This window comes from Colossoma macropomum, unplaced genomic scaffold, assembly GCF_904425465.1.
Source record: "Colossoma macropomum unplaced genomic scaffold, Colossoma_macropomum, whole genome shotgun sequence".
Lineage (NCBI taxonomy): Eukaryota > Metazoa > Chordata > Actinopteri > Characiformes > Serrasalmidae > Colossoma > Colossoma macropomum.
In genome coordinates this window covers 21892688-21906413 of record NW_023494791.1, presented here as the reverse complement: position 1 = coordinate 21906413, position 13726 = coordinate 21892688, and the positions used below count along the sequence as shown (strand labels likewise).

General features: G+C 37.8%; 1 protein-coding gene across 2 annotated transcripts in view; it reads left to right on the top strand.

The window, feature by feature from the left end:
* The first annotated feature begins 2724 nt into the window (after positions 1-2724).
* Positions 2725-13726, top strand: part of pgbd5 (piggyBac transposable element derived 5) — a 38186-nt gene continuing 27184 nt past the window's right edge. For both annotated transcript variants that reach the window (XR_005007431.1, XM_036574407.1), the window contains exon 1: positions 2725-3323. Coding sequence is in view for 1 of the 2 variants with exons in the window: in XM_036574407.1 (XP_036430300.1) it covers positions 2999-3323 (325 nt within the window). In the remaining variant the exon portion in view is untranslated. The remainder of the gene's footprint in view (positions 3324-13726) is intronic.

The window sequence follows — 13726 nt, the reverse complement described above, 5'->3', positions numbered from 1 at the left end:
GTAGATAGATGTGTTTTCTAAGCAGAGCCTCATTTTAGCCACACCCCTGCGTTTTAGTGAGACGTGAGACTGCATCCCTAGTTAGATTCAACTGTTTTGAAGTATATGTGTCCCAAAGTCTGAATATCAGTGTGTAACATTAAGAATTGTCACTACTGAAACACATATTTACTGCAATTAATGTGAACATTGCATTTTAGGGAAAAATATTATGATTTCATGTGTGTACAACTGTTCAAAGCTGTGTTTGCTAATCATGTACCGGCTAGCGTTTGTAAGTTATGCTCAAAATTAGCAAAAATTGTCACTCTGGGAACATTTGGTAAAGTTTTAGTAGTGTTATGATTGTTTTGGTAGTAACAAAATGGAATGTTCAGTCAAGTATTTTAATAAAATAAACATGATTAAGAGCATCATTTGAAGCAAAATGATTTTAGTCCAAAGTCTAAGTCAGTTAAAAGTCTGAAATGTTTCAACTCTGACTTTGAACCAGTTCAGTAGAATGATCCATATACAGCACATCTACCTACGCATTGAAATAATATATCTGTACAGACATTTTAAGTTTAGGGGTGGAAAAAGTACAGAGAAACTATATTCAGGAAAAAATATGGATACTATATCAAAATATTATTTAATTAATAGTAGAAGTATAGAGCAAAAAAATATACTTGAGTAAACATAAAAAGTATCAATATTGAAACATACTTAAGTATATAAAAGCAAAAAGTTTCCTTTGTGTGGTGGTGTTCAGTGTGATGTAGTGTCTAATGAGTGTTGATAGGTTGCTGTGGCAGTTTCATTTTGCCCGGATTTGGTTGGATGTTGTCCCACAAAATAATGACACTAAAGTTAATACTTCCGTACAATTGCAAGTGTGAAGTGCAATGTATTCATGGTTTTTCTTTAATTATATACATATGGACCAATATATATATACATATATATATATATATATAATATATATATATATATATATATATATAATATATATATATATACACACACACGTATGTATGTGTATGTATGTATTAATGGCAAGAAGAAAACATCAAAGTGACTTTGAAAGAGGATATTAATGGTGAACTGATGGCAGGAGCTTCAGTCACAAAGACTGCTCTGTCTAGAGTTACAATAGCAACAGTGACTAAAGTGACTAAAATTTGCACCTAAATCTATGGGAGAGACAAAAGCTCACGTTTATTGACCTAAATGCAGCATACATGTGTACACTAGTGTGATATGTGCGGACAAACAGAAGATTAACTGTTCCTCAGGTGAGAATAGCAACGCAGGACATGATCACATGGCATCAGCAAGAATAGCCCAGTCAGCAACTACACAAAAAGATCAGTTAGAGTAAGGTTGAGGTGCATAAAACCCTCATTACAAACACGAATGCACATTTGAGAAGTCAGTGGTGTAAAAACCACAGGTACTGGTCCACAGAGCTGTTTATAAAAGTGATGGTCAGATGAGTCATCAGTCATCATATCCTTTGCAAGTGGGCGAGCACATGTGTGGTGTACACAAAGAAAATGGCACAGGCCTGAATGTTTGACTACTACAGTAGGGGTGTCTGGTGGCTCTGTTATGCTGGTCGGTTTGGGTCCATTGTCCCCTTACAGCAGGGGTGTCAAACTGCATTCCTTTCAGGCCACAGCTCAGCAGAATTTAACAATTTGCCTCACTGAACACACCTGATCTCATCAGCTAATTAGCAAGGCCTTAATCTTTGCAGACCTGGGACCCGAGAGGAATCCAGTTTGACAGCCCTGCCTTAGAGGGAAATCAATACAAACATATTGTGATTGATCACCTTTATCCTATGAAAAACCATTTCTATCCTGATGGGAGTGGCTTCTTCCAGGGTGACAATTCCCCCATCCACAGAGCATGAATGGTTTTATGAGTATGTTATTATGTAATTCAAATGATTTAAATCATATGCCATGGCCAATTGAGGGGATGCAGTTCAATGCAGTTCAATGCAGTTCCAGAGCCTTGTAGAACCTAGGCCAAGGCACACTGAAGTGTTTATAGCTATTGAAAATTATTCACCATAACAATTTGAGTGAAAAGTAGAATCTTTGAAATATTTAGATGAATTTCTTAATAAATTTCTTAACCTTTTTGTAGAAAGACTTAATTTGCTAAATTTGAATATTCAAACAGAAATACTGCAGAACTGTTTTCCTTCTTTTTACTTCAGTTAACTCTGTTTTAATTTTTGCAAAATCATAAAACTTTCTGTTATCATTTCCAAGTTTAAATGAAAAAACCCCAACAGATTATCAATGTGGTCCACTGCACACACACATGTATGTGTGTATATATATATATATGTGTGTATATATACGTATATATATATATATATACACACACACACATATATATACAGATGAATATATACATATATATATATATATATATATATATTCATCTGTATATATATACTTGTATATCTCTTCAATGAATGTGTGTACTTATCAATGTAATAAATAAAAAAAATAATATCTATACATATATTACACATACATACATATATAATCTCTCTCAGCCTGTATATGAAAAATGTTAAGATGTGACGTTCTGTTCAGACACTAATGCTATTGGACAGCGGAGCGAGACCGAGTCAGGTGATTTCTGAGGAAGCCGGCGATTCAATACACGAGAGAGAGAGAGAGAGAGAGAGAGAGAGAGAGAGAGAGAGAGAGAGAGAGAGAGAGAGAGAGAGAGAGAGAGAGAGAGAGAGACACCCAGCCCGGATTCTCTGTTTCAGCAGTAGTTTTTGGATGCTGTCCTCTCAGTGTATCCGCGCTGTTTGAGCTCTGTTAGCATCAGCAGCTCCAGTCTGAGCGCCGCCCCGTCTCCTCTCAGTCTCAGTGACCGCAGGCAGCGCAGCAGCCTCTGCCGGAGCGCAGGCAGGGCGAGCGCGGCTGCATGCTGGAGCTTTGGCCCGTAAGGAGGTCACTTGCATGCCGGATCGTGACGCGTGATGGCGGAGTGTGGCAGAAAGGGCCTGTCGCTGCTGGAGGCGGCCCGTTCGCGCTACGAGAGCCTTCAGATATCGGACGACGTGTTCGGTGAGTCTGGAGACGACAGCAGCGAGAACCCCTTCTACAGCACCACGGGGGACTCCAACTCCGACAACGGCGGAGAGGCCGAGGACGTGAGGAGATCGAGTGGGACAGCGAGCAGTGGAGCCGCGGGAGGCAGCCAGCAGGAGCGGGAGGAAGAGGAGGAGGAGGAGGTGGAGGAGGAAGAGGGATGGAGGGACACCCTGAAAGACATCAGCCTGGCCCAGTATAAGGACACGCACGGTAAGTCAGTAAGGAGGAGGATGAGACCCCACATGGTGTGCTATAGAGGGTCGTGAGTAAATGCAGTGGGCTACATCTGTCACGTTCCCCAGAGGAGCCTGCTGATGGGCTCTGGGTATTTCTTACCAGGTAAACTGACTTTAATGACTGCCAGTGCAACCACCTGAAAAAACAGCACGATAGCAGGCTTACCAGTGAATGTGGCAGGTGTTGCATACTGCATTTTCTATTTTTCGTTTTCATGAACATTTGGGGTTTTATTTACATGCACATCATGCACATGCACATTTTTACCTGTGCATAGAAATGTTTGTATATTTGCATGTGCAGTTTTGCATGTACATGGACTTTCGCACATGCGTACAGGCCTTTTCTACATTGTACATGGACACTTCTTTCATATGCAGCCTTTTTTTACATGTACATGGATTTTTTTTATATGTGCATAACCTCTCTTACATGCAAATGAACACTTTTGAAATTTGCATGGTCATTTTGTGGAGAAATGTGGAGATTTTTTGACATGTGCATGGTAATTTTACACGTATGTGGAGATATTTACACATACACGGCCAATTCTTTGAACATGTACATGGACATTTTTAACGCCATATATTATGCAGGACTATACCTGGTTATACAGCTTCTCCATAAACTATGAGTTCTCTACTTAATAGTGAATGTATTTATTGAGTCTATCTGGCAGCATACATTTTGCATAGCAGGTAGTTGTGTCATTAAGTCAAATTGCATGTGGTTTAAGTGCCTGTCCGAAATTCAAATGTGATCTCTTGTTATTGTCTGATAGGAGTACAGCTCAGAGCTCATACAGAGAGCGAGGGCTCAACTTCACATGATACAGAGAAAAATATCATTAAAATGTGTAACGATCAGCTCAGTCAATGTCATGATGTCATAAACGTCTGTCAGTGTCATAAATGCATGAGAATAACACACAGTCATGCTTATGATAAAGGCAGTCACACTTACAGATGAAAACCTGCTCTGTTTTAGATAGCCTGGTGAGTTTGTGGAGGAATTATGTGGAAAATTTGAAGACAGCAGCGAGTGGGCTGTCTGTGGTTTCCCTTGGCTGATATAGTGAGCTATGAGTCAATGTTCAAAAAACATTGGCTCTGTAATAAAACGGACTATTGCATTGCTCCAGGCACGAGTGAGTTAAATGGAAATGTTATGGTGCACCATTTTCCATATCACCTTTTTCATATCCCATATAAGATAATGTGTAGGTGTGCATATTAGGGCATGTAAAAATAATCCGTTAAAATGTATATTCTGTGAAATTCCAATTAGTGAGTAGCTTGAATGATAATCAGGGTATTAGCGGGTCATTATAAAACAGTGTTTGTCAGATTTTCCACAAGGGTGAGCTGTTATCACTCAAATCACTGAAGAAGAGTAAACCCACACCAGCAGGATGTCACAAATGCATGTAAAATTAAATTTTAGCTTTACAGGAAAAGGCAAAAAATGTTCTTAACACTCAATGTCATTTAATGTAAGAACGATTTGATTCCAAGTCATTTTGGATCATTTCGATCGGTCCATTCTTCCCAAAATTGTCACACAATGTAAAGGGCAGCTGATGTGTTCAAATTATGTAGAAAAATGAAAATCTTTTGGACAAAAAATGACATTTTTTTTGATACAGTGATATGAAGCAAAAGATTTTGTTTATATAGGCTGTGCAGCTCCAGTAATACACAGAGTTAGGCTTTACTGAAGGACTGTAAAACGTAAAAAGTGAGGAATATTCCACTTCAATGTGCGTTACAAGTTTCAAATCCTTCAGATGTCTGTTTAAATAGAGCTGGCCTTAGTGTTATTAAACCCTGTGCGAGAAGTTAATGTAAACCACTGTTAGCTGCGTTGAAATTAGCATTGAGATCCCCATAGAAGAATTCAATTAGCATTATCTTAGCAGTGGTACTCAGGGTAATTATAAAGTGAAGATTTCTGCATTAGATACTGCTGTATAATAATATGTGCAGCTGTGAATGAGTGGCTCAAAGCAGCATTAGAGATTTCTCAACAGTCTCTCAAAGTGGCATTAAAAAGTATTAAAGTGAATTAACTGATACCTGCAGATATCCTGATAATGCTCTTTCTTGCAGTAAGGAACAGAGACTGATGGGCACACATATATCTATGCATGTTTTTTTCATGTAGTGTTTTCGAAGTCTTCTGTTTTATCTTTTTCAGTAAAGTGTTTTGGAGTGTTTGAAAGGCCCTGCATAGTATAGTATTGTTCAGCCAATAGCAGATATTTTTTGTGCACATATCTGCCAATGCTGATACATGAATGATAATGAAATATAGAGATTGAGACTAAATCCACTTTAATTAGCATTACGGAGAAATATAATATTAATGAGTAGATGCTTACAAATGCAGTAAATAAAATGATGACGCAGTAGCCCAGTGTCACCTAAATGTTCTGCTCTTCCAGAATGCAATAAATTTGCAATCAAATGTCTGTTTGAAATATTGGTGAAATCTAAATTTTTTAAAGCAAATGTGTGCTGATGACAATATGATACGTACATCATTTCATGATATGAGCTTTTGTTCCGACAGCAGCGATATATATATATATATATATATATCAATAAATCATCAATAGTGACAAGCTAAGACTTGGTAATATGACAATATTTATTCACACTATGTCACATTTTACTTTTCTGAGTGTATCGTATGAGTGTGACTATATTTCCGAGTATATTGTCTTTTTTAGCACAAAGAGAGCATATTTAGTCTTGCTTAATTGGATTTAGTTTAGTATATAAAATGTTGAATACAAATCATTGTTTTCATAGTTTTTGGCATCATTTTTTACATACAGCATTACGTTGTGTTTTCCAACATATCAGATGTCAGAAAAAAAAAAATTCTGACAAATATTGTGTATCGTGAACACTTTGTGAGGTACCGTATTATTACACTTTTGTCATATCGCCCACCTCTAGTAACAGCCTTATTTTTCATGAGAAAAAGTTAGTGGGAGCTTCAGGCCAATAATCTGTGCTATGTTTTGTGACAGCAGTGAGTAAACTAAAATGTATTTTTGATCCAGTGTGTTTCAGTGGTGTACAGAGAGAGCTGTGAGAAATACATGTGCCCTTCTATCACTTCATACCAAAGTGATACTCAAAGGTGTCCACATCAAAGGTGTTTGTCTATGGAGCCAGAGACTGTAAAGATCTCTAATTGTCTGAGCACCTGCCAGCATGAAAGATAGATGATGATCAGAGAGAGAGCGAGAGCAGGGCAAATGAATGGAAACACTTAAACGACACCTCATCACATGGCTGATGAAAGAGAAACCACTCAGACTTAACCCAGTGCTATAATAAGGACAAGCATCATGGTCATAATGCACTATGAAGATTAGTAAGGCCTGTCTGAGAGAATGGCCCAGTTAATACGGACATGTTTATGTAGTAGCTAGCCTTGAACCTTTGGCTATGACTGTGCAATGATGCACATAAGTCAATGTCAGTTTTCTCTCTGTAAACTAATGTTTCCACATTTTCGGTTAAGTTTCTTTTTATCTGCAGTGTACTGCAATGTAATCATGAAATGGAATATTGTGCTTCAAGCTTCTGTTTGCTTCTCTGTATTGTGTATATGTAGACTATACTTTTCAGTGGTTCAATGGAGGCATAGATAGGTCATGTGTAGCTCCTGGGCTTCATACTGTAGATCTGCATGGTTAACAAAGACGAGTCACTTGGCTGTAGCACTGACATTAAGCCTCCGATCATGCAAGTGACCCACTGTAGTGCCTTTAGGGCTTTGAAGACAAGGCCTACAATGTCTTGTGTGCACTTAATTGGGCATGTATTAATAGGCTGTAACAAAAATGAGACTATTGCAGTGCACGCATGCTGTAAATGTGGATATTAGAGATGGTGTATTGGTATGTATGGGTATTAACTGATATCAGCAGAAATGATGGACCATATATCAAAGAGAAAAAGAATAAATCTGATCTAATTACGTAACGAATGTGGCCTGAAATATTGCTCACATTATGTGATGTTATTAGCTGTGTTTCTTCCTGTGGGTTAGTAGAGTGTTTTAGTAGCTTGAGAATGATAGTCTACTTTAAATGATCATCTTAAGTGAAATGCTTTAACTAAAAACATCTCATTATGAAGCCTAGTAGTTCTAAAGAGAAAATATTGGATTGGTATTGTTTTCAATCGGAAAAGTGGAAGTGGAATAGGGCCATCATCAGTGGATACAGATTTTAAGCTGAAATGAAACATAGCCTGAATGTACACTGAAATACAAGCACATAACCAGTATAGTGTCGGCTAATATCAGCATAAAATTCTGGATCGGATTTTAGAGGAAAAAAGAACAAATCCAGTCTGATTCAAAATCTAATATCACAGAACATATCATAACGGAAAGCAGAGTAAAGTAAATCACATGATGACAACAGTAACCTCATATAGTTAATAAAAAACAAGTAGCTAGCCACACTAGAAATACTGTTCTTTTTTTAAATAGTCTGATTAGGGGTGTTCTGATTTTTGACCAAGCGTAACTGAATAAAAAAGTTGCGGTTTTGTACAAGTCATGCTGTTACCTAAATGTTTCTTCCTGTAGCAGAATGTCCGAGCAGTTTGATCATAGTACTTTTGGATGGCCTTCTCAAAATGGCTCATTTTAAAGCTTAGTAATTTTTAAATAAAGAAGAATAGATCCATATCAGTTAAGTGTTTATAGGAAAATCTGCTCACTTGCTTGTCATCTTTATCAGTTATTTCCGGTCATACATGACCAGGCTGCAATCTCTTTAAATCGAAAGAGACCTATAAACCTGAAACTTTAACATTAATGCTTCAAATCATTATTGAAATCATTCATGAAATCTGACAGAAATCACATAAATGCTTTGTAGCGTCTGACATAAGTAATGCACAAAAAAACGTTTTTTTTTCAGCTTGTTTTGGCTGCTGCTCATCCACACAGAGGGAGAACTTTTCCCACTTGCTGCTTTACCAGCGAGCTTATTAGCTCTTCTTACAGAAGGCTGGGACTTTCCCTGTAAACAGACGCCATGTTGTGTGTTACGAGTGTTCTCATTCATTTTTCAACCAGTGAATCGTCTCCCTCTTCTTTATTATGACTCTGGTATCAGCTAATACTCCATATTTCAATATCAGAGAAGAAAAAGTGCTATTGTTCCATTTCTAATATAAAATGTTCATAAACAACACGCATATTGATCCATTAGTGGAAGCAGGATTCAAATTCAGTTTTTACATGTTTTGCATAGACAGAGCTTGGACAGAGGGAGTGTCTGATTTTGGCTCACCTTGTGGCTACCCTTCCCCATCAGTCCTCTGTTTGAAAGCTTGATCTGACCCAGCAGCTGTGGCCGTTGATAAATGCCATATCTTTCCGCTGTGGTGGCCCGGAAACTTCTGTCATTCACCGTGGGGGAAAACGGGCCATCTGGTTGAGGGGTTTTTTGGGCCCGGGCTTGGTCTCCAACACGGCGCCTGACAGGTGGTACCCTAAGCCAATCCGCCACAGGCGCAGTTCCGTTCTGTATTATCTGATCGCAGTGTAGACTGTAGACTACACTATAACCACCTGAAAGCATGTTCCACGTCACTGATGATACCTCACTGTCAGGGCCGCTTGGCGCTTTGAAACGACTGCAGTCTGTTGTCTGTCTTCTCACATTGGGCTGAATGTTAGGCTTGCATCAGCTTATTATGATCAGTACAGCTTATTCAAGTCTATTTCACAAGGTTATGCTCAGTCAAAAACAATGTTTGAGTGTACTGAGTGTAGAGCATCATTAGCCCTCATTAATTGGATTTAGTTCAGCACAGTATGTGAAACGTTGAATAAGTTTTTATTTTTTAAGTAGGGCACTACCGGGGCTTTTTTGTCTGCTCCAGCTAGGCCTGTCATGATCATGAAATCTTATCTTGTCTTTTTTATGTTCATTGTATGCAATTTATAAAGTACAGGTGTTCAGCTGGCTGATTTCACTTTATTCCTTCATGAACCTATTAACTGTCTGTTTGTCGTGATGTAAAAATAGTATCCTGAAAGCTAACAACTGTTGAAAGATTTGTAGTTAGTAGACTTGTCACAATTACTCACAGTTATTTAGGATGATTGCAGTTATTTTGCACAGTTGTTAGATTTCACAGTCTTCTTAGGCTGCAATAAACAAAATGTGAATTGGGTGTGTTGGGTTGAGACAAATAAATGTACAGAAAAAAAATCAGTTAATGCATTCATTGAGACATCATTGGGGTTATGAAAACAAATAAATCTTTTAAATATTCTTTATTTGTTAGCTGTGCGGCTAATTCTAATGTTTCTGCATGTGTGCTGGCAGTAGGGCTGGGTATCGTTTGAAAATATTCGATACGATACGATACTTTCAATTCGACATCGATACCATAATAACTTTTTTTGATACCTTTTTTCTAATTGTGACAAAAAATACAAAACAGGAATAATTATTATTATCATTTTCTTTTTCTAATGCATAACAGCCAGATATTAGTGTGTTTAGATTTCGGTACCCTCTCGTGAAGAACTTTGTTTAACTCTACACAAAATTCAGTGTAACTGTAGACATTTCTGTGTGAGTCAGTATTGATTCGACAACCAGTGTTAGCTACTAAGCAAACATAGCTAGCAAGTAAGCCACTTTGGACACTATAGGCTTGTATTTTAATAATTGCGAACAATGAGCAAGAAAAGACGAATCAACCGGTAATTGCAATTATTTAAATGACAATTTATTGTTAGCTAAAATGTCATGATCGTCACAGCTGTAGCGGTCAGCTCAAATAATTGCCATATGCAATAATTGTGACAGGCCTATTTCCAACTTATCAAACTAAATAGCGTGATACGTTTTGAGTGTTGTGAAAATGTCTTCAAATATTGTGACGTTTCGCTTTTGCATTGTCTCCCACCTCAACTTCAATGTACACTGAGCAGTTGATTGTGTTTGCTTTAGAAATATTCCACCAATACTAACAGCTGTGTCCTGTCCACTATTGTGGAAGAGATCCAGGTGTTGTTTTCCTGCATGACCTGGCCACTAGAAAAGCCAAGCAGCTGGTGCAGAAGTTTGAACAGAAGGATAACAATAAAAAAAACAAAAAACAGAACGTGTTCAGCCAGTGCAGCTCAACAGCTGCATTTCTACAATTTCATCCATTTTTGGTACCAAAAATGTGGTATTAATAAAGAACAATAAGAATTTACGGCAATAAATGAGTTTTACTGTCACTCTGGTTAACCCAGTTAAGTGTTACTGGGCACAGGCCTAACAACAATACTATCCAGTTCTCTTGCACAGGTTGTGAATAACAACGGACAGTACATTTCTGAAAACATACGATTTCTTTGTAAAATGTTACATTCCTGGTCGGCTGCCACTCTACCCGAAGCAGTCCTTGCTCTGTCTGTTGGAGGAGCCGCCCTGCAGCGTCATTCTGTCATTCTGGGAAGTGGCAGAAACTCGGCCAACTGCAGCAGGACTTCGAAGCCCATCAAAGGGACAGAGGGGGTTATGCTTAATGGAAAAATAATTACTTTAGCATATCGTCCAGTATTACACAAAAAATGCATATGCTGCAATGAAAGTACTTTAGCGATGAGGGTTGAAATCTACGATAATATCTGTATCCTGGGTCTTACTGCAAAAGTGTAGTATCTATTTTTACATCATCTTTTTTGGACCTGCATATACAGCAATTTACTCTGAGATAATAATAGTCACAAAACTGAAGTATAGCGACAGTTCTGGCTTCAAGATGGTTGATACTGTTTTTAGCTATGCTAATGTTTTTGGCCATTTCCATAGATAACGGTGTGTCAGAAATCACTTTAAGCAAGTCTATTTGAGATAACTTAGCAACTGAGCACAATGATTCAGTGCAGTTTCTAATGCTAATCATACATTTCCATTGCTTGTTAGCTACATTAGCTTCGAAGCCCCACTGAAAAGCTAAGCTTCAGACATCAAACATATCTTGGCTCGTGGGCTGCATTTGGGGAAAGCTGGACTTCAGCTTTAAGTCTTTAGGTTAGACGCATGCTATTTGTCAAACTAACATGCAATTTGATTCTGTATTTCACTGTAAATTTAATGTTTAGATGCTCTAAAGGCCACACACTCCCCTGGTTTATCCTCCTGAGGAGGCTTTAGGAGGTTAGATCGGTATCATTTGACAAACTATCTGTGCTTCTTTTCACACTATTTTAAAAAGTGCGCAGCAGGAGTCCATTTGAGAGAGCAAATCCACATATCTCAGAGAAAATTCACCACGACTTCTAATGGCCTGCTGTTTAATGTTAATTGAGGCCAGTTTGCAGAAGATAATCTGCAGTGAATGAGTGAAATGCTAGATAATCTTTTTAAGCTGTGCTCAGGACTTTATCATTGCTGTGTAATTCTGCCTGCAACACAAGCCCGTTCACAGCTATATATAGAATTCAGCTCCCTGGTGGAGTAATAGCTGTATTGTTAGGTTAAGGCTTTGGCTGAACACAGTTATTCGCATAGTGTTTTGTGTACACAGCGCTTAAGAGCGGATATAGAATAGGAGATGAGCACCCTGCCGTGGTAGTGTGGTCATATGAGTGTAATTTCATTCCAGTTTTATGAAGGTAAAACAAATTTGAACTCGTTCCAAATGGTTAAGGGAAATATAACAAGTCAGGGTTATGGAACGGCAGATGCAGAGAGGGTTCTTAGTCACAAAACCATATTCCAACCTATCTTAGATATGAGGTGTCTTTTTTTTACCTGTCTTATGCAGTTTCTGAAGTCTTATGGCTAGCTTATGAATGGCGAAATATTACACAACACTTCAACTTCTATTGCTAGTAGAAGGCTGTTACTGTTTGGTGTACATACGGCTTATGATATCATATTTATACTGCAGGGGTTCAGCTTTATGGTACTTAGCTACAGTGGCTGCATTAAAACAACATTACTCTCATGCTCCCCTGGGGACGTGGGGCAACAGTGACACGGACGCCATGTGGAGTTCTGACTGTGCACACTGTGCAGCAGGGCTGCATGATATGAATAAATTGCTACATACTGAGATTATATTGCTGCATTTACTGCTACATTGCCATTGTAATATGCCTTTTAAAATATGTTAAAAATGCACTGGTGACATGGTTAAAAATGTACCTGCATCATTTTGACTAAAAAAATGATATCAATATTGCAAAAACTAATATTGTGATAACAATTAACAAACCATATACTGAAGGGATGCATGATGATATCAGAATCATATCGGTATCAGCAGATATATGCTTAAAAAATATTAATATTTTTAACTTGTACTTTGGAAGAGCAGGATGTTTAGGCAATGCTGGGCTACCATGATGAAAATTTGTGCATTGTTTTCATTTTACTGCATTTGAAACTTTACAAAAATAAAGGTTGTATTTCTCTGTAACGCCTCTCCAGGTAGATCTATTCTCAATTTCTACATTTTATGAATATTTCTGTATTATCACTGGAGGATATATACACGAAAAATATCGGTTATTGACATTGGCTCACGATTCAAATATCAGTGCCTTCCTACTCAAGGGCCTGACAGATGTGAAGATACTGATTTTTAAGAAGCTGAAAATTCTGATACCAGACTCCAGTAGTTTTAATTAAGCAGTGCTTTACTGACTGATATGACTGTCAGGTGTCAATTAAGACTGTCAGTTCTCAATGTTCAAATTCCTAAACTCAAGTAAACAGCAGAGACTAACAGTCTTAATTAGTAGGTTCATTCCAAAATGCTGTTTATCTGTTTGTAACAGTTTTTGGATATGAAAAGTTTTGAAAAGAATAACAGCTGATGTATAGCCCCCTTCAAAAACAAATTTTCTTTCTAAAAAAGGGGAGGTTAATCATAATACAGCATTTGTATTTCTTGTATGTGTAAAGCACACTCCCCACAATATATATGAGCCAAAAAAGTGGCATTTAAAGCAGAACAAAAGCCTTCATATATAGAAGGCCACTTTTTTTGTTAAAATGAAAAGAAGTAGCTTTACTACATCACTAGGAAAAAACTAGGAAAACTTGAAATAATCATTTAAAAGTCAGAGGTGTTGGGTCAGTGTTCATGGGAGTTTTTCGGACCATGTCATGCATCTTTATGCATTAACGTTACACACACAGTGAAAAAGAAGCTCCGGCTCAAAGTTTAGGTCTCAAATGCAAAGTCAGCATTTTACTGATGAGGATATGATGATAACAGTAGCTAATTCGCTTACATCCTCCCACTTACAAGCTTTAACAGAACTATCTTCGAATTCTCTTCAAAAATCATGCTCACAATCATCAGATCAATCTGCTCGGG